General features: G+C 32.6%; 1 protein-coding gene across 1 annotated transcript in view; it reads right to left on the bottom strand.

Moving 5' to 3' along the window:
• Nucleotides 1-17,074, bottom strand: part of LOC132713457 (aminopeptidase N-like) — a gene marked incomplete at its 3' end in the record, with an annotated part of 57,067 nt that extends 39,993 nt beyond the window's left edge. The window contains 2 exon segments of the mRNA XM_060696065.1: nucleotides 1,440-2,000; nucleotides 16,917-17,074. Coding sequence (XP_060552048.1) covers nucleotides 1,440-1,749 — 310 coding nt within the window.
• Between the last annotated feature and the right edge of the window lie 4,635 nt (nucleotides 17,075-21,709).

Here is a 21,709-nt window from a genome sequence, read left to right as displayed (position 1 = left end):
CCTGTTTGCCAATTACATGTACCTTCATATGCATCTTTTGAACTTGTTAGCAGTATAGTAGTTATAGTGATTTGTATTTTGTATGGAAGTCAAATAACTACTTTGTTTACATTTTGCTATTTTTCTGACAAATACTTTTACATTCAGTGGTACTTATTTCAGGTAATGAGAATCTAACATACCCTAAAACCATTATCGAAACATAATAAAACCCATGTTTACTCTGTCTAAAGAAAGACAAAAAAGGTTCGTTTCTGAGGCATAATTTGCCTTAAGATATAATAAAAAAGTATAGTAAGATAAGTGTAAAAGACCACTTTTGGTTACATACGTCAGAATACAATAATACAGAAATGAGTTATAACCCAAGTCGTCATCTCCAAGGAATAGCGTGAAAAATTGAGGAACACATTGGACCAAGTTCAAAAGTTCAGAATACAAGAAAAACCTTGAATTCACAATAATTGGTTAAAGTAAAGAAAAAAAATGATTTATTAAAGACTCTGAAAACTACTTGTACCCAAGAAGCTGAGATTTTGTGGATGTTATGGAGTAATTTTAATTGATTAAAATGACATTATGCCCATCTAGATGTGAATCGTGAGTGGGTCTGGTAAATAAAGAATAAACACAAAAAGAAGAAAAGAAAAAAATCTTTTTAATTTTGTATTCTACTTGATAATATATAATTATCATCATTAACCACGTGACTCGAGGCACAAAAAGAAACCTATACATATCCTTTAGAATGTATCTACAACAAATTGTGGGACAGTCTTTTTTATATTGAAAAGGCAGTTTTACCATATTATAATAATTAATTTTTGGTCAATGACCAGAATGATGATAGTCCATCGTTTGACATATATCACTGATAATCTCGACTTCAAAACGACAAAAAAATAGCTTAATGTTACTGTAACAGAGATAACAGAGAGGGAGGGCGGTATTTATGTGTCCAAATCAATTCAATTGTGAATTTTTATAAATGCCGATTGTGATCGATGAGTACCTGTCCTTTCACTGGTCTTAAAACACATCTTCGACTGTATTTTTAAGTACAGAAAATGCATGCTCGGTTGTTCAATTATGTAGTCATAATTGTCAAACGAAACACACATATATAGCTTTAAACAGTATATAAATAATATATCAACAATAAATACGAAAATAATTCACGTTAAACAATGATTGCGTGACGTAACAATGGTATCTACTTGCCGATGATATCATTAATTATTGCACAGATAGCAAGTCATTAACAAATCAAACCATGTTTCGTAAGGATGCAATAACTTCAATTGTTATAAATGTTAACCTATTTTGTACATCACACCGACCAATGATTACGCCTTACAATGCACTTATCAATATCAAACTTTGACTTTTTTTATGTGTTTAGATATACCCAACAGAAAAAGACAAACAGCAAAACTTACAAATTTCTGTGTTCCCATCTGATGCCCAGTCTTTGCACTGTTCAAGGGCGGCAGTGCTTCCGCCCGAATTCCCGTTGTCTGTCGTCGGAAAAGAACACCGACATTCCACTTCTCTCGCCGGTCCGGCAAAGTGCACTATAATCCCTACACCGACGGCAACAGCCAATGCCAAAAACACAAGAATAAAGGCTTTTGCCGACGAAATGTAAAATCCGCCGTTGGCCATTTTTCTACTATCGCCCGTCACAGAACTGGTGTTTTCTTGCTTGTATTTCACACTTATATCCGACAGCTCGTATTCACTCGGCATGATCCACTGTCTTTTCTTACCACTACGTACCCTCTTGTATTTCAATCAGTATGGTATATAGTATATATATATAATATATATAAATCACCACCGCGTAAAGAGAGCGTATCGTACACGAATACAGCGTTGTCAAAAATGGACCACCGACTATCTTACGAATCTATTAGATTTATGGTTGTAAACCATTCTTTTGTGAATTTATTGATGCACCGCGTGATACAGTCTGTCTACTGGGGTCCCCCGGTGTCTTCCTGAAAGAAATACGAACAGAACAATCGCATTATGTTATTATCCACATAATAGAACGTCATCATTGAATTACACTGGTCTAACTCAGACTGAGAGAGCCATGGTATTGTCTACAAATACCCTCTTCCCAAATACATGTAAATACAAACAAATGAATAAAAATAAATAAATATAAAAATAAATAAATAAATAAATAAATAAATAAATAAATAAATGAATCAATCAATATAAATAAATAAATAAATAAATAAATAAAAATCAATCAATAAATCAATTGTTAATAAAATAAGATAAAAAAGTAAATAAAATAAAATAAATAAATAAATAAAATAAAATAAATAAATAATGAAATAAATTATTAAATAAACAAAATAAATAAATAACAAAGTGAAATCGGATTTTCGTTTTCTAACGGGTTTTAAGATATAATGTGGATATCGGTTAACCCATTACTTCATATACACGCCTTTTAACGCCTTTCCCCCCCCCCCTTTTTGTTGTCTCAAATGATGAAAAAATGCCTTATTTAGGCCCCAAACACTTGTTTTTGTTTGAGAAATGTTGTTAAAAAAGTGACCTCTTTTTCGGCGCGGCCCCCCAACCCAAAGATACATCAGGGGGTTTCCAGAAGGGGGATGTGCCCCCTTCTGTTTGGGGGGGGGGTTGAAGGGGGGCGGAGTCCCCCTCATCGCCAAGAAAATTTTGGACTTGTGAGAGGCTGTAAATGACACCAGATTGATCATAAGGTAACGTGTAACCAACGCTGAAAAACATTTGACTCTATCTCAATCCATTGAGAAGTTGCAGCACTTTGAAATCAATTTTGATGGAAAAAATCAACGCAAAATAGTGATTTTTGGCAATTTTGAGATGTCCCCTCGTTGCCATGGTAACAGAAAATTTAAGCCTGAGCATGTTGTTGCAAGGGCAATTGTCCAGTCAACATTTGTGCCAAGTTTGATTAGTGTTGAAGCAGTTTTTATAGTATTATAGCTATTTGAACTTGTAACGGGAGACTTTTCAATGAAAACAGCCATTTTTCACAAAATGCTCATGAAGTAATGGGTTAAAAAGGAGTAATACAATGTATAAAAAAGAAATAGAAAAAAAAAAAAACGACACATTTGCATTGACTAACACTTCAGTTTAAAGCTCGGGTCGATGTATTAAAACAAACACATTACACATGTAACAGCCGACTTAAACATTTTCTAAAAACGAGGGCACATGAAATATTTTAAATTTGATTAAATTGATAGTGCATGTCGGCGTAGTAAAACCTCTGGTTTGGTTAAAAAATGTAATCAAATATAAATTTGTTCCCTTGATTGTATAAGGCAGCACGTGTTCTTAGGCTTTGAAGTTAATATGTTGATATGTTGAATATTTAGTTACATATATCTTTAATTTCATGATAATCGTCTGATAGTTATATGTATATATTGTTTATTAGTTATATTATTACATTTTTTAATTTATTTTTTAGTTATATGATTGTTTGTTTGTTTGTTTGATTGATTGATTGATTGATTGATTGACCGACTGATTGATTGACTCATTTACATATCGATTGATTGATTGCTTGATTGATTGGTGATTGATTTTCGTTCGTAACAACGATCGTTCTTGCGTGTTATCGTTCGTTCGTGCGAGTGTACGTCATTCGTTACGGTCGGTCATTCGTCCGGTCATTTGTTCGTTTCTTCGATCATTCCATCTCTTGTTAGTCTGACGTTTTTGTTAGTGCGTTTGTTTGTCGGATTGATCATTATGTGTTTTAATACAATTTTCTTATTTTATCTTTAATTTTACTATAATTTATGTACCAGTCTTTTCATGCACGCCTGTATTATTTGTCGGAGACATTTAAAAAAAACACTTTTCTCTGAGCTAGTAGCTTTAAATAGTTTAATATCTCATTTTATTTGCTGCATTTTATTTTATTACTTGAATTAAAATATGAACAGTGCATGAAGTTCAGTTACGGACTTCTCCGAACATTTACGGAATATCACTCATCAAACACACAATGCATTTTCTTATGCTTCGACATCATTCCTTTCCGTTTAATTGCAAATGGTATAAAATTTGTACTAACTGCTTGAAAAGATTTTATCAGTGTAAATGAAAAATAAAATTTTTGTTTGGTCTAGCCTATATTTCCTCATGGGTCACTGTAGCAATGGTCTTTCTAATGTGGTCGTTGCTTTCGCTGTCGAGACTATGAATTTGACTTATTTTCGAATAACGATAAGAAACTGAACTTAGCGCCATTCCTTACATTTCTGCGGAGACAGGTTTGCACCGCATTTAAATCGGACAATGTTGAAGTGGCGTGAGCAGGTTTCCGTAGTTTTGTCAATAACTGTAAAATTGCAAAACATAATAAATTTGCGAATAAAGTCATGATTTGGTGTAAATATAAAATTGTAAACAGCACGAAATTGTGTAAATAAAATTTTGGTGCGCACGCACAGGTGCTATATCAATAGCTCTTTGCATGCTGGGAAAATTGTCGTCTGCAAAAATGTCGTCTGTTTAATTTTTGAATGTTATCCAATTTCCTAAAACAAATGTATATTTACGTCTGTATAAAACACTACGTCTATATTTAAACACTATATCTGACTATGTTATAAATATAAAAAAAAGTTAATTTGGAAATTGATAACTTTTATCTTAACCTAATAATAAGGAGAGAAAAAATAAAGACAACGTCTGTGTTTCATTGCTTAATACATTACTCGGATCTAAAGTCAAACTTATGCTGTGTTTAACGGTATAACCTTTGCAGAACAGCACAAAGGTTTTGGTTATTGCCGAACGGTGGTTTACTGTATAAAGAATTGATACGGTTGTTATATAGAGGTTATCGTTCTAAAGAGGTTGCAATATTTATACTTTAAAGACAGATGGTTGTTTTTGGGAGGTGTTGCCTCTAGACAGGTTAAAGGGACTCCACTGAGGTTGTTTCACTTGAAGGAACTGGAAATAATTTTTTGAGATTTTTATTCCATTTGATGTACGTTTATACCAACAACTTATTTGCAAAATTTCAGATCATTAAATCCGTTCTTCGGGAATAGTTATTCTAATTGGGGAAATGACCCAGGATTGGAAAGCTTTGTGACGCCTTTCTCTTAATTCGGACTGAGAATTGCACAAACATACAATTTTAAATGTGTTTTTGAGCATATTTCTTAGTTATATTGTATATAATTCTATTTTTTTTTAAGTGCCCCAGTTGATCTATGTGAGAAATAAAAAAAATATGTTTTTAGGCTTATGAACCTAAGTGGAGTTCCTTTAAGCTTATTATCTTACTGAAAAAAAAATCAAATGGTTGTAATATAGAGGGTATTGCTTTAAAGAGGTTGCAATAACTAAACTTTTAAGACAGATGGTGACTTTTCTGTCTAAGTTTAAAGAAAGTTTCCAATAGTGCTCCTTCGTTCATTAGTTCAAACATAATGCGTAGCAATTTAGAATCAACTTATACATAAACCATTGCCCAGGAAAGTATTCGAACACACAGCAGTTGTTGACATGTTATTTAAGGATACTGAATTTAAACGAATTTCAAAAGGAAAAGGACCCAAAAGGAAAAGGACACATACATAATACACATTGTAGACCTTTAAAACTTTAAGGATATTAATGTATAGCCCGAATACGTTTTCGTTAGTTTTCGTATTACTATCTTAAAGGAACTCCGCTGAGGTTTATAAGCCTAAAACAAAACATTTTAATTTTTCACATAGATAAACACGAGCACTTAAAACAAAAATATAAATAAAATATAACTAAGAAATATACAAGAATTGCATTGAAAATCATATGTTTGAGCTATTCTCAGTCTGATTTGAGTGAAAAGCGTTTAAACGCTTTTCAAATTTGGGTCATTTTTCACTATTATAATAATTATCTGAAAAAATGGAGCTAGTTAATGATCTGAAATTTTACACATAAGTTATTAGGATAGATCTACATCAAATTGAGTAATAATCTCAAAAAATTACTTCCAGTCCCGTCATCGTCAAAAATCCTCAGTGGAGTCCCTTTAAGTAATTTTGTCAAGTAAACGGGGTGTTTTCCACTGTGACGTCATTATTTGAGATGAATTCCAATATGGCGGCTCGCATACATGCTCATTTGGGTCCGTTATCCAATTCCACTTCCCAGTCATGTTGATTGCATGACATATTTTGCAATGTTTATACTTATACGGGGAGATCAAGGCTTTTGCTTGCCCGGATAAAAGCTTCATGTGCATATTTAAAAGGAAATCAAATAAAATACAAATGTAAAAATAAAAAATGACCGATTTTTGTTTTATCTTTGCTTACTTTCATATTAGCAAACATGATCCTTAAGTAAACAGAAGGTATGTGTACTATACATTTGAAATTAAACCGTTTTGAGGTTGTTGTTTTTTTTCACAGCATAAATTATATCCTTGTTTTATAATCAAGGAGCACTAAATCAAACTGATATTGTAAGTGTGCACACATACTGTTTGAATTTCAAGTATGAAATATTGTACTTGTATATTTAAAAAATTAACACATAAACATGCACAAATGAAATAAAAAATGAGTAACAAAACCTCCCATGCCGCTTCGAGATATAAGAATGGTCGGTCTGACGCCTTTGCTTTATTTGAACGGATCTCCTCGAAATTTTAGGTAGGAATTCATTGTTAAGTTATACTGTTCACATAGTAAATAAAAACAATTTTCTAATTTGACATTTCAATAAGCGAAACGCTACAACTACAATATTTATGTTTTCGATAGATAATACGGGGCAATCAAGCGAGCCCGGGCTTTGCCTTTCCCGGCTATAGACTACACGTGTCTATTTAAAAGGGAATCAAATTGGGGAAAAAACACAATAAAAATATATAAGTTTCTAAGCCTCAGTGAAATTTTTAATGTCATTTCTTGTTGGGCACCGCCATTTAAAATGTAAATTAACAATAATCGGCAAGGTATCCCGATAACAGACCAACCGCAACTTTTCAGAAGAAGAATATTTATGTTCCAACTGGAATCGGAAGCGGTGCATATGACACACGTAAAACGAAAAATGTAAAAAAAAAATAAATAAAAATAATTTTTTTTTATTTGACTTCCCCGTTCATAGGCTTTGCCTTCTTTCATATTACATGAATATTAATTAAAATGAAAATATTTACTTGAGACGGTCGCTTTAATATTGCATCTAATTATGTATTTACTATATGTTTTTTATATTAACTGATGTGGTGTCCGCTTTAATGCATATGTAACTCACGTATAGCAAATCTAGTGTCAGAAATCAAGATGGTGTCTAATGATAGCTAAAATTCGCGATTTCAGACCAGTGAATATCAACTTACTACGAGCTGTACCAGATCTAAACCAGATTGTTTTTTATTATATACGTGCTCGCGTGCACGGCTATCTTCTCACAAGGTTAAAATGTATTTTGAAAAAGATTAATTGTATTGCAATGAAGATTGAAATTGTTTCAAAACATTGAAGAATTAAGCAAAAAAAAACATATAAAGGAATAAATGAAACACCATGCCTAGGTTAATCTAGCACTCGTTCAGTCACTCACTCCCTCCCTCCCTCCCTCCCTCCTCCCTCACCAACTCATTCATTTATTCAGTCACTCATTCACTCACTCACTCACTCACTCACTCACTCACTCACTCACTCACTCACTCACTCACTCACTCACTCACTCACTCACTCACTCACTCACTCACTCACTCACTCACTCATTCGTTCATTCATTCATTCATTCATTCATTCATTCACTCACTCACTCACTCACTCACTCACTCAGTCAATCACACCGTCAGTCAGACAGTCACTCATTCATTTATTCACTCACTAATTCATTTATCCGTTCGATCGCTGGGTCTCACTTCGTTCGTTCTTTTTTTCGTTCGTTCGTTCGTCCACTTCTTTAGTTCAGTAGACTTCATGTTGGCACATCTAATTGCCAAATGATTAACTACAGGGACGAAAATGTTTGCGGAAAGAAAATGCCATAGATTTCAAGACCACTCGTAAGTAAGTTAAATGACGCTGCTTATTGTTTGAAAATCTATTGAACAAAGCGTTAAACCCGTTTAAACAAACAATACATACACGCACAAGGGTCAATCTGATATGTCATTAAATATAATAAGGGCTACTTAAAAACGATAAAAACCACCTGAATTTCTCTAAATAGAAAAGAACAGATACATTCTCAATAACAAATCGAACTTGCATTCCTCTCCCGTACAATTGTAATATATGATTACGACTTGGCAAATCGCACCGGTACTACTGTACATGGTTATTAACATTGAAGAAACGCTATAAAATAAAATTACAAGTTAATACTATGCTAGAGAAGTTTTAATGCATGAAATATAGATGTTGTCATTATATACACACATAAAATTAGAAAATGAGAAAGAAGCTACTACATTACGTAGAAGTAGTTTTTGCCTGTCAGAAATTACATAATTATGTCTTTTTTTTTTTTCATAATTATGTCTGGCCGCAAATTTTATGGAATAAGTGCTAACTAAACAAACTTTTATCTACTTAGTGACAATCGGAACTGCCTCGGCTATTATCTATAATAACCTCAGAAACAATACGGATTAAATGTAGTTCTACCACGTGGTTTCAGATGTAAACAGAACAGGGATAATGTAAAACGAATATATATATATTTGACATCCAAAAGAAAAGTAAAGTCAGTTCCGGTACACTTATGATTGAAAATATGTCTGTCAACAATTTGTAATTTAAATATGCCCACTGATGTACAATTTTAAACAAATCCGACTAAATGTCAACAGTTTGATTTTTGTACTTTCGGTTTCTACCACCATAATAATAAAATATATAAATAATGTATTGTTTGCTTTTAAATCTATGAATTCACTTATTTTAGGTGGAATTTTACTACATATATTGGAAATAAACTTGTCAACAACTCCCAGCATTAAATTACTATTTGTTAACATGTTTAGTTTCTTCGCGTAGGTTTGACCGAAATACCGCATCCGTTCTGTGTATTCATACTATTGTGTCCGAAGACTGACGGAAAGGGCCGAGTAGTTGCGATTGACTTAGTGGTTGAATTTTTGCACAGTGTGGATATGATACGCTGATTCAAGAAAGACTGCTGCTAAATTGATAACATTATAAACATATCGTCGAATTTGAAACATTGGACAAGTTATAATTCCAGAAAAAGTGCCGAAATTGTGTAACGTTTTACTCATGCAAATTGTCAAATCGAACAGTATTCTTGTTCGAACACTGAAAAGTGATTAAAAAGCAGAAATGACGGTAATAAGGTCATCTCTTTAAAGCTGCATGTCTTTAGAAAATCAAATTTTAAAAAAATGATTTAAACAAGAAGAAGAAAAAAATCAAGTAATAACTTTCAAGTAATATAATGATTTTGCAGTACTGATCAACATGACTAGCGCAGAAATGGTTTAATTTTGCGCTTTTCTGGCGGGGGAGTGGGTAAATTTATGCAGATTGTAAGTGTCGTTTGCACCTTCTTTATTCATTTTTAAGTTTTTTACTTTGAAAATACATTTTCAAAGTTGTCATGAAAACCAACATGACTCTGGAGGTTTGCTGCTTTAAACGTATCAACAAATGACGCATGCTTAACAATTATAAATGATAAATTCCGTCTAAATCAGTTCCAAATATAACTGCCAGAAATCATGATGTATTACTCCGCATCGTTTACGAATTACGACCGAATTACCGATTTCCTTCTGTTATATAACCCGGTGCTCTATAAGAATTTTAACCTGTGATATTTACAAGAAGTATTGAGACAATGATCGAGTAAACTAGGATATTTTGAGGGATATATTTTCCGAGAATTAATGTATGATTGTTATCCCACGCAGATATAGACTTGAATAAGATTAATTGCTTGAATATGAAGATATTATCCATCATTTTTATTGGAAAACAAGCGTATTGTGCTCGTAAAATCAGCCGAATTACGCCAGTGCTGCATCGGATCTGCGGCATATGAGGCGAATTTTAGCTGGTTTTTGATTGATTGATTGATTAATTAATTATCTGTTTATGAATTAGCATATTAATCTTTGAATATGATGTTATCTAAGATTTCGATTTTGATCTACAATAAATTTCCTGTCTGTACATTATAAATATGAATTATTCTTTTGCGTATTCTTTTGTAAATTTATGTTTCGCGTATTTGTTTCTAAATTGTGTTATACATTAAGTTAATTTCGAATTACCGGCATTGCTTATAGGAGGACAGAATTTAAAGGGAATTTTTTATGGTGACTAATTTGTGCCAATTGTGTTTTCGCCCCGCGACCCCGCCAAGCGAAAAAAAATCGAGAATTAACAAAATAAAGTTGCGGGGACGCAGTGCGAAGTTTAATTAAAATAAGCGTGTTTTAACTCCGCGCCCCGCCATTTAAACTTGTTATTTCTCGACTTTTCGCTTGGCGGGGTCGCGCGACGAAATCACGAATAGCTCAAATCAGCCACCATAGATTTGCACCAGTTGGTTGTGTCTAAATAGTCCAGGAAATTTCGATTAATATTAAAAACTAATTATATTTATTATCAAAACTAATCAGAATATTGATTTAATCGCCATTTATTTGCATAATTTCTATACACAAGTTGTGAGATCTTCCTTTCCCTCATATTGAAAAATACGAGAGTGACTTATAAGATATGAAAAAAAAGCTTTTAAGTTGGAATTTATGCTAATATTGCAGTTTGTAGACGTATATTATCAGATATTAATAATATTTATTGTCAAAAGTAATCATTATGATGATTTATACCCCATTTATTTGCATGATTTTTATATTCAAGTTTAGTGATCTTCCTATCACTCACACTGAAAAATACAAAAGTGACTTATAAAATATTAAATATAGTATTTTAATTGAAATTTATTTTTATTTTGCAGTTTTTTGACGTATTTTTCATAAATGATTGATACTTTTCCCCCCAAAATAATGATTATGATGATTTAATATCAACTTATTTGCATGATTTCTATACTGTATACAAGTTCAGAGATCTTCCTTTCCTCACAGCTAAGAATACGAAAGTGATTTATTCGGACGACTGTGAGCGAGAGGAAATGAAAGTAAAAATATCAAATGTATTTAGATTGAATTTGCAGTTTGTAGACGTATATTATGAAAACTAAATTTGTTTTGGTTGGTTTTTTAAATCATTAAGATGATTTAATCCTCATTTATTTGCATAATGTTTATACATTAGCTGAGACATCTATCTTCTTTACCTGACGAAAGTGACTTATCAAATATTACGTTTAAGTAGACTTGAATATTAATATTGCAGTTTGAAGAAAGGACAGTATAAATACGTTACATTTATATATTTTGTATAAATATTAATGTATCATAAAGATCATTATGTCCCGATCATTAATTTGGTAGGGAAGTTGATCATCATTCACAGATGACCCCTATTGATTTTAATGTCACTAACAGAATGTATGAAGGGGGATTTTTCGTGTTCTACGAAGTTTTGTTCATAATATACACACAGTGCAATTTTTGTGACCTCGTGTACATAAATTTTTCATTTACGATCGCCACAACACGTAACTATACAAAATCAAAGGAAGTTAGAATTCCTTTTTTCCTACATTAGATATGGCCTTTCCTTACTTTTTATACTATATACATATTTCACAAATTGTGTAACATCAATTAATGACTTTAACAAAAATTCTTATGCCGGTGCATAAATATTTAACTTGTTGTATTTGTTTTTCGTATTTCTGAATAGAATGCTGACGTTCAATCTCTGACACAGAATTTCACAACAAACCTAACAACAAGTAGTTCTCAAAACTAGCGATGTAAAAGAAAAAAAATATTGTTATTTTGTTACAAGTATCCAACAAATTACGACGCAATCAAAGTTTATAAGTAGCGTTGCCTTATAGAATTGTCAATAAATGCACAATCACAAACTATGCGGATGAATATCATTTTAATCAATGAAAATGCTATTTTTAGCGATGTCGATTACCGAATTACACAAATAAATCTGACTGTCGAGCAGTGTCCGTCTGTTTTGGCGAGAAGATTTTCGCTAAATTATTTACATCAGTGTTAAACAACAGGTTTATCGTGAACAAAATACCTCGAAATTAATAAAGATTACAAACCCCGAAATGGAAATTCCAAATTTAGAATTATTTAATTTTATTCAGGCGTTCTTCGAATAACTTCCCCCTGGTGTAACGCGCTCGTTTAGGGTGTGAGTGGTCTGGGGTTCAAATCCCAGTCGAGGCAACTATTTCTTTTTAAGTGTCTTTTTATGGAAGTAGCCAATATATGCAAGGATAAAGTGTGGCTGTCTTAAAAAAAATGAACATTAATTATTTTTTAATGCAACTCTTAAAAAGTCATGCAAAATTCCGTATGTATAAAACTCAAACTGTTATAGTAAAAAAATCTAAACGCAGTTGCTGCATCTCGGTACCCTGTAAGATGAATTATAGTATATAAAAATAAACTTATAAAGTAAAATACATACATATAAAGAGTACGATTTAGAATGCAAACAACAGAAAATACCACAGAGCTTGCAGCCCTTTGATTATCAATAGGAAGATCATAGGATTAGTTATTTATATGCAGCTGGCTTGATCCACGGGCGGGTTTTTTTTTCACGTAACAATTGATCACAAACATTTAGTGTCTCACTCCAGATCCAGACACACATTGCGGGATAGCTAGTCGGTCATTTTTGGAGAAATTGATAATTTTGGTTAATGACCAATGACAGCCGGTTAGGTCAGGTTAAAATATGACCAAAATTGTGTTAAATGTGGCTTTAAAACTAAACAGAACAGACAAAATTGATATAATAAAACAGATTACGAGATAACCTTTACGAAACCTGTAGAGCGTTTAGATTTATTGATATGCTGAAATCTGACAAGAGTAATGTATCTTTAAAAATTTTTCATATATATCAAAGATACATAATCTTATTCCTTCCATAGATCTATATCACAACAAATACACGATAACTCTTAACCTTCTTAAGTCTTTGAAATTGGACTTGTCTAGCTTAGATATATCAGGATAGCTTCCATTTTTGAAACTATTAACTTTTGATATATCACGATAAAAAATTAAAGATCTAAACGGGTTGCAAAGGTGTTTCACTTTCGGCAATGATAAGATAATACGTCATCGCGCACCTGCTGAATGCTCCCACCCGGACCATTATTTTCGAGTTGACGGATTTTCTACAGCGGGAGCATTCAGCAGCTGCGCGATGACGTAACATCCTGCCATTGACATGATTGAGGGTACGGCATTACCCCCTCCCCCCATTCAATTCTGGTTTTAAAAAGGACATGGATAAATATTATTTATAAGCAATTGATTTATTGCAAATATGTTTAACATTGTACCACGGTATATACATGAACATGAATCTGTTATGTTCTTTACAAGGCGAAACGTCGTATACTTCTAAAAATACAACATTAATTAATACAAAAGTCAAATGTTGGTCATGTTTTACACGTAAATAATATCCGTTCTGTGACGTAAACAATTGATAAAATATTGTCGTTTTATCGTTAATTAGGTAATCATGTAGTTATCATCAATTAAGGAATTAAATGAACCTCGAGACAAATAAGTAATCAGGAAGAGAAAAAAAAGAAGATGAAACAAGCTTAATAAAACGGTGATTCATTAATATTGGAGGTGTCCGAGCGAAACCTTTTGAAATGTGTACTTTATAAGAGCTAATTTATTTGATGTTAGCTGGGCCATAATTAGATAAACGACCAAAATCAAAGAGTGACTTTCATGATATGATCTCGCTTTCTTTTAACTGTCCATTTTGGGTGTTTTGTCGCATTGACATAAAAGCGAATTCATTATTTTTCATAGTTATCAAAGGCGTTTTAGGTCTCTTAAACCTAACTTTTATTACGATATACTGACTATTTGAAAATAACTTTTTATTTACATTTAATAGTGGCATGATATAAGCTTATTCGAGTTATGGTTATTATTGAAATACGTTAAGATGGTACATAAACAGCTTATTAAGGTTTTCTTTGTAAAATGTTAAGATCTCATTTCTTCCCAAGTGAATTTAAGTGCGTATTCATTCAAAACATTTATTATTATAAATAAATGAGCCGTGTCACGACAAAACCAACATAGTGCGTTTGCGACCTACATGGATCCAGACAAGCCTGCGCATCCGCGCAGTCTGATCAGGATCCATGGTGTTCGCTTACAAACCCTAAAACAAGTAGAGAAACTAATAGCGAACAGCATGGACCCTGATCAGACTGCGCGGATGCGCAGGCTTGTCTTGATCCATGTAGGTCGCAAACGCACTATGTTGGTTTTGTCGTGACACGGCTCAAATGCAATAAATATCAGCATATCTCGCATGAGTGATCACTTACACTAAAAGTATGACGGCGCATTTGTACCATGTGTAGTTTTGCTCGTGCCTTGACGATAAGCCGGAATAACCGGGAAAAGAAAAGAAAAACAAAAATAAGACCAACAAAAAAGCTATGAATTTGTCGCGAATTCGTGTTTTCGTGCATTCGCCGTCTCGACAAGCCGCACGAGAAACTTGCTATGGTACCTTACTAAAATCTGAAATATGGTGCTAGCAGGCCACCATACTAATAACTAAAGTTAGATTTGCACGCACGTCTAATTATTCCTTTTCAAATATTGACATATTCTCAATTATACCAGTTTAATAAACACGATGAAAACATACCAATCTTCTGAATAAATATTAATTCATGATAGAAGTAAGGTTATAATATAATATACCGTATTTATAAACCATCGAACTTCCTTGACCTTGCCCAATAACTTCCTAACAAATATATAAAGTCCCAAAAAGGAGCCGTGATTGGCAAACATTTGAAAGATAGCGATCTGAACTAGTCGGTCATAGGGACCATAGAGCTAATTGAGCTTATTGTTTTACATTGGGGAATTGCCCCACTCCCCACCCCCACATTGTTTAATTGTCAAATGTATGAGTCGATTCAAATTTAGCATCTATAAAACTAGCATGTGGAGGTGGTGTTGGTAGTTTTCACTCCTGATCACGGCAGTAAGCCACATAGAATTTACCAGAGCACAAAATTAAGCCACCGGCAATCTGTCAAGCCGTTTACCAGTACTAGTTGCCTTCACTTTCGCAAGGACTTGATAACTTCTGTTCATGCCAGAACAGAGAAACTGTGCAAATGACCGAGGAAAGAATCGTATGATCAATCACAACAAAAAAGACTTGCACCGTCCGGGAATCGAACCCGAATCGCCTGATTCACAGTCAAACGCTCTACCTATTGGACGGTTTCAAAATAAAACAAGCATGTTTAAAGTTAGCAACTTTATATACAGAGACACTGAAAGGTTACAACTCCGGACTGGACATTTGAAATGCAGTAGCCCGAATCAAATTTACTTATAAGTTTTGGTTCACTTTTGGTGAACACCACTTTAGAATGGGTATAGATAGCAGCCATGGCGTTCCATAAACCAGGGTTACAGCATTAATGAAATGATCTTAAAAGCGAACATTTTTTTATTTTGCATATATTCACTTTGCATAAATATACAATCGAAAGGTGCCTATCAGATTAAAATCTGCTATTTTTTTTGTGATAAATAAAGGCAATGTTCAGTGTGTTAACACACAATATATACGTATATTAATTGTCCCATTCTTGTACTAGATATTAATTATATCCTTCCTTCCTTCTTCCTTCCTTTCTTCTTTCCTTCCTTCCTTCCTTCCTTCTTTTCTTCCTTCTTTTCTTCCTTCTTTCATTCCTTCTTTCTTTCTTTCCTTCCTTCCTTCCTTCCTTCCTTCCTTCCTTCTATCTATCCTTCTATCTATCCTTCCTTCCTTCCTTCCTTCCTTCTATCTATCCTTCTATCTATCCTTCCTTCCTTCCTTCCTTCCTTCCTTCCTTCCTTCCTTCCCTCCTTTCTTTTATTTTGCATATATTCACTTTGCATAAATATACAATCGAAAGGTGCCTATCAGATTAAAATCTGCTAATTTTTTTGTGATAAATAAAGGCAATGTTCAGTGTGTTAACACACAATATATACGTATATTAATTGTCCCATTCTTGTATTAGATATTAATTATATCCTTCCTTCCTTCCTTCTATCTATCCTTCTATCTATCCTTCCTTCCTTCATTCATTCCTTCTATCTATCCTTCTATCCTTCCTTCCTTCCTTCCTCCTTCCTTCCTTCTATCTATCCTTCCTTCCTTCCTTCTATCTATCCTTGCTTCCTTCCTTCCTTCCTTCCTTCCTTCCTTCCTTCCTTCCTTTCAACCTTCCCTCCTTTCTTTTTTCTTATTCCTTTTAATCTTTCTTTCTATTTCTTTCTTCTTTCTTTCTTTCTTTCTATTTTCTTTCTGTCTTTCTTTCTTTCTTTACGTTATTTATTTTTCCCCTTTGTCTTAAATCCATTACAATTTAAGTCATGCATTTATTACATGCATTTAAAAGGTTTGACAAACAACAAAAAATAAACAACAACTGAATACAACACTGTGCATGAATTCACACAATTAACTTAATTAATTTTCACATTATTAGTAGGTAATTATAGTTATGCAATGGTTGCTTATCTTTAAGTATATGAACACAACATCACCAAAGTTATCATAATATGTTAATTTGCAGCTTTAATTGGCACATAAAAAAAGATGATAAAATAAGTAAAAAAAAAAATAAAAAAAATACACACATCAACAAATATCTTTTTTTTTTAAGTAAAAGTACATCTTGAAATAAACATAAAAACTTACAAATTAAAATCTACTAACCTGAGAAGATAAACGATGTAAACCACTTAACTTCACAATCTTATGAATATTAATGCAAATTGTCATTTGTACACTGGGGATTTCGCTTTTAATAAGTTTGTCACCGAAAAACGTACAGTTACATTCACACATCGTGTGCTTCTGTAGGTCCTGGTTGTATATTAAAGGGACTCCACTGAGGTTTTTTGACATGATGGGACTGAAAATATTTTTTTCAGATAAATGTACTATTTGATGTAGATTTAGACCACTTACCTTTGTGCAACATTTTAGATCATTCGCGCACTTCGTTTTTCCATAATAACTATTCAAATTGCAAAAAAGACCCAAAATGAAAAGCGTTTAAACGCTTTTCACTCAAAAAAAGCATTAAAGCATATATTTCTGTTAAAAATGTCCTAGCTCATTTATGTAAGAAATTCTAATGTTATGTATTAGGCTTTTAAACCTCGGTGGAGTCCCTTTAAAACAAGTCTATGTATCACATATTCTATTTTATCGTGTCATTGCATCGATTTCTGTTGATAAAGTGCATGCCTGATAAATTTAGCTTGATCAGTCACCCTTAGCTTGATCAGACACCAATCGTAACTACTCGACCCTTTCCGTCAGTCTTCGGATAAGGTTATTATAGATAATAGCCGAGGCAGTTCCGAATGATCAGACACCTCATCAATATGCATATTGAAACTAAATTGAAGAAAATGGATTATTTTTACAACTTACTAGTTTGAAAATAACAAACTGACAAAATTAGAATCGAAATTGTTCTTTTGAAAATTAAAGTATCTTTATTTTCTTATAGTACTAGTGATGTTCAACCTAAATATAAGTTCGTATATTGTGGGATGCTATACAAAAAGTACTTCTTTTTTGTTGTTCACTATAAAGATGGTCTCTCACAAATGTAAAAAATGTAAAAAGTGTTATACTGCGGGATGCAAATACCTGACTCGAGTACTTTTAAATGAATTAAGTCTGCGCCGACATATATAGTACATAATTTCTTTAATACGTAACAACCGCATCTTTGTAATACGTAACAATCGCATCTTCTCGGTCCTTTCCGTCAAACTTTGATAATCGTCGAGGTAATCCGATTGAATGATCGGATACTAACAAACAATATCTTATACGTTAAACTGTTTAGTGTTGTTCAACCACCTTGCAGACCTGACATATACGTTAAACTATTTAGTGTTGTTCAACCACATTGCAGACGTGAAATATACGTTAAAATATTTAGTGTTGTTCAACCACCTTGCAGACGTGAAATATACGTTAAAATATTTAGTGCTGTTCAACCACCTTGCAGACGTGAAATATACGTTAAAATATTTAGGGTTGTTCAACCACCTTGCAGACGTGAAAAATACGTTAAAATATTTAGTGTTGTTCAACCACCTTGCAGACGTGACATAGACGTTAAAATATTTAGTGTTGTTAAACCACCTTGCATACGTTAAAATATACGTTAACATATTTAGTGTTGTTAAACCACCTTGCATACGTGAAATATACGTTAAAATATTTGGTGTTTAACCACCTTGCAGACGTGAAATATACGTTAAAATATTAAGGGTTGTTCAACCACCTTGCAGACGTGAAATATACGTTAAAATATTTAGGGTTGTTCAACCACCTTGCAGACGTGAAATATACGTTAAAATATTTAGTGTTGTTCAACCACCTTGCAGACGTGACATATACGTTAAAATATTTAGTGTTGTTCAACCACCTTGCAGACGTGAAATATACGTTAAAATATTAAGTGTTGTTCAACCACCTTGCAGACGTGACATATACGTTGAAATATTTAGTGTTGTTCAACCACCTTGCAGACGCGCAATACTAGTTATTGAAATTGTGTGTTTTATCTGATTTTATTTCATATACTAAGTACAGTATTAATGTGTTTTTATAGGCTTCCTTAAAAGATAACCCTGACACATAAAAGAAAATTAAGATGGTAAGATGTAATTATCCGCCATACCTATTTCACGAAACGTTAACTTTTATATATTTAAACTTGTTATTCTCTACCATTTACACCTAAAAATATAACTAATTTACTGAATGTTGTTAATATACTGATACACAACTTGATTTGGATTTTAAAGGCATTTTAAGCATCAAAAAAGCTAATATTTTATTATTTCAAAGCATGTGATTTCGCTCGCGCTCGCGCGCGCGCGCGCGCGTGTGTGTGTACTGTAAAAAGCAAACTCCCAAGCATTAAAGGGACTGCACTGAAGTTTTTGACCTGACGAGATTGGATATATTTTTTATTTAGAGTTAAGTTTTCCGTTTAATGAAGGGTTAGTCAAATAAACTATGCACACAATTTCAGATCATTGGTTTTCGATTACGTTTTAAAAAAATTGTTATTTTAATCGTGAAAAAAAAAACGATCCAGCATTGAAAAGCATTGTAACGCTATTCACTCTAATCGGGCTAAGAAAAGCACAAACTTACGAATTTCAATTTAGTTGAGAAGTTATTTCTCAAAGTATGTTTTGGGCTTTTGGACCGCAGTGGGGTTCCTTTAAGCCTGAACCATACAATTGGTCTTACAAGTTAAGGGCCCCCAAAATAGTTCATAAAAAACATCCCTGAGAAAAATGTACGAAGATTTTAAGAAAGTAGAATATCCACTATTCAAAAAATAATTTACATGCTTTAATTTAACAATTAATGACTGATTTTACAGTTTTTAAATCACCGTATTTCTACTGCGTGACTAACGCAGTGAAGGCAACTTTGGTATATTCTGACCTATTTTTGATAATGTTCTTATATTTAAGTGGCGTTTACAATTTGTAAAGTTACTGTTTTTTGACAATATTTTACATTTTGGTACATTTCACAAAATCATGAAATTGAGCATGAATCTGGAGGTATGCTGCTTTAAATTATTTAACATGCTTAAGATTTGATAGTATTGGACCTAATTGGCATTAACATTGGGAGATCACATGATGCAAACTTGAGACTTTCATTGGTTACACATTATGAGGTAACCAATTATATTGGCTGGATCGCAAAACATCTTAAAAATGTGGTGTTTTACGTAATATCTTTCTGTCGATTACTGTAAAGGCATTTATGTTTGCAAGGTCAATTTTTTGAAAAATCAATGTCGCAGATTTATGAATTAAGTATTAGAATGGATATACTTATCAAACATCAAGTTTATCCCATGCGGAAATTTCAGACTTTACATTATAAAAAATAATTTAAAATGAAAATATCTAAAAAAAAAAAAAACCACGTGTTATTTTCTGCTTTCTTTTTAAAAAAATCAAAATGTTATAATATATTGCTTTCCCAACCAAAACATGTTCATTGTTAAAAGTCGTTGTTTTAATTATTGCAAGTTAAAAGACTAGTGCTTTTAATTTTTGTTGAATTTCTTACAATTAGAATTCTGAGATCGTTAAATAACTTTGTTTTGATTCATGCGGGTTAGTAACTTGTGACTATACTTCATGTTCATGTTTAGCCAGATATAAACATTAAACAAAAATGTTTCACACATTAACCACGTGTTAATATCACTCCGCCGCATGCATGCACTATGTTAATCATGACAACTGACAAAAATTATATTATAACTCTGACAACTGAAAAATTAATATTGCCAGCCATGATGTGAAGAATGCTACAATGACTAATTACATTTTAAGCAACGTGTAAACGTTAACACATTCTGTCAATCAATCACATCTTTCCGTACTTTTCCGCCAAACTTCGGATTATTGGTAATATATGAGTTGACGTATGCGGTCCCGCTTTTTACCAGAAGTATGGCCATGAAAAAGAAACAAACAACAGAATTTTACGAGAACATGATAATACCATAGTTTATTGTTAGGAATGAATATTATTATGAACAAAAAAAATCATGATTTGTTTTTATCTCAAAGTCATTGACAAGTACTTCTGTAATGATAATCATCATCATCGTCATCATCACATCATTATCATCTACATCACTATCATCATCACCAATTATCATCATCATTCATTATTAATTATCATCATTATAATTCCAATGTAATTTAACTACATCGTTTTTCCGGAAGTGAACCTTCTTCAGGAGAACTAAAATCCGTGAACACGGAATTAAGTTTCTGTCATACTTCATCAACTTGCTTAACATTGCTTACCTGACCTTAAAATAAACTTGTAAATCAAACAAACCCCTGTAAGAATACAAGAGTGTAAAGTTTCTCATATTACACCATTGTACGATCCAAGTTGGGTCTCATTTAATATCAATTTAAAATGTCAATTCATATTTTATAAAATAGCGATCTAGTTTTAAAAGCAAACACGGTTGAAAGTTTATTTTTATAAATTTCTTTTCCGTCTTATTACAATTCATATTTCATAAAATAGCGAGCTAATTTTAAACACAAACACGGTTGAAAGTTCATTTATATAAATTTCTATCTCGTCTTCAGCTTTAATTGCTGTGAAAACTTCCTGGTACTCTTCCTGGAGAGTTACATTAGTATGTTTACTGGTGCCATGCGAGGAAACATAGTCCATAGTCGGTAAGCCTGGAACGAATCATTATTTGTTTAACTCATTTTTTTATGGTTTTATATCATTAAATATAACGCTCAAATGAAGATTTATCAATATTGTATATTCCAAAAAGCATTATTTGTAAAGATATTACCAAATTTACATTTCATGTTGATAAAGGGAGGTAATTAGAAATTTATTTTCGATGAAGACGAAGACAAAGTTTTCGATACAAAATGAATGCATATATTTTAAAGATT

This window comes from Ruditapes philippinarum, unplaced genomic scaffold, assembly GCF_026571515.1.
Source record: "Ruditapes philippinarum isolate M1 unplaced genomic scaffold, ASM2657151v2 ctg5092_1_1_1_1, whole genome shotgun sequence".
Lineage (NCBI taxonomy): Eukaryota > Metazoa > Mollusca > Bivalvia > Venerida > Veneridae > Ruditapes > Ruditapes philippinarum.
The sequence above is the reverse complement of the archived record's forward strand: the minus strand, read 5'-3'. Positions and strand labels throughout refer to the sequence as shown.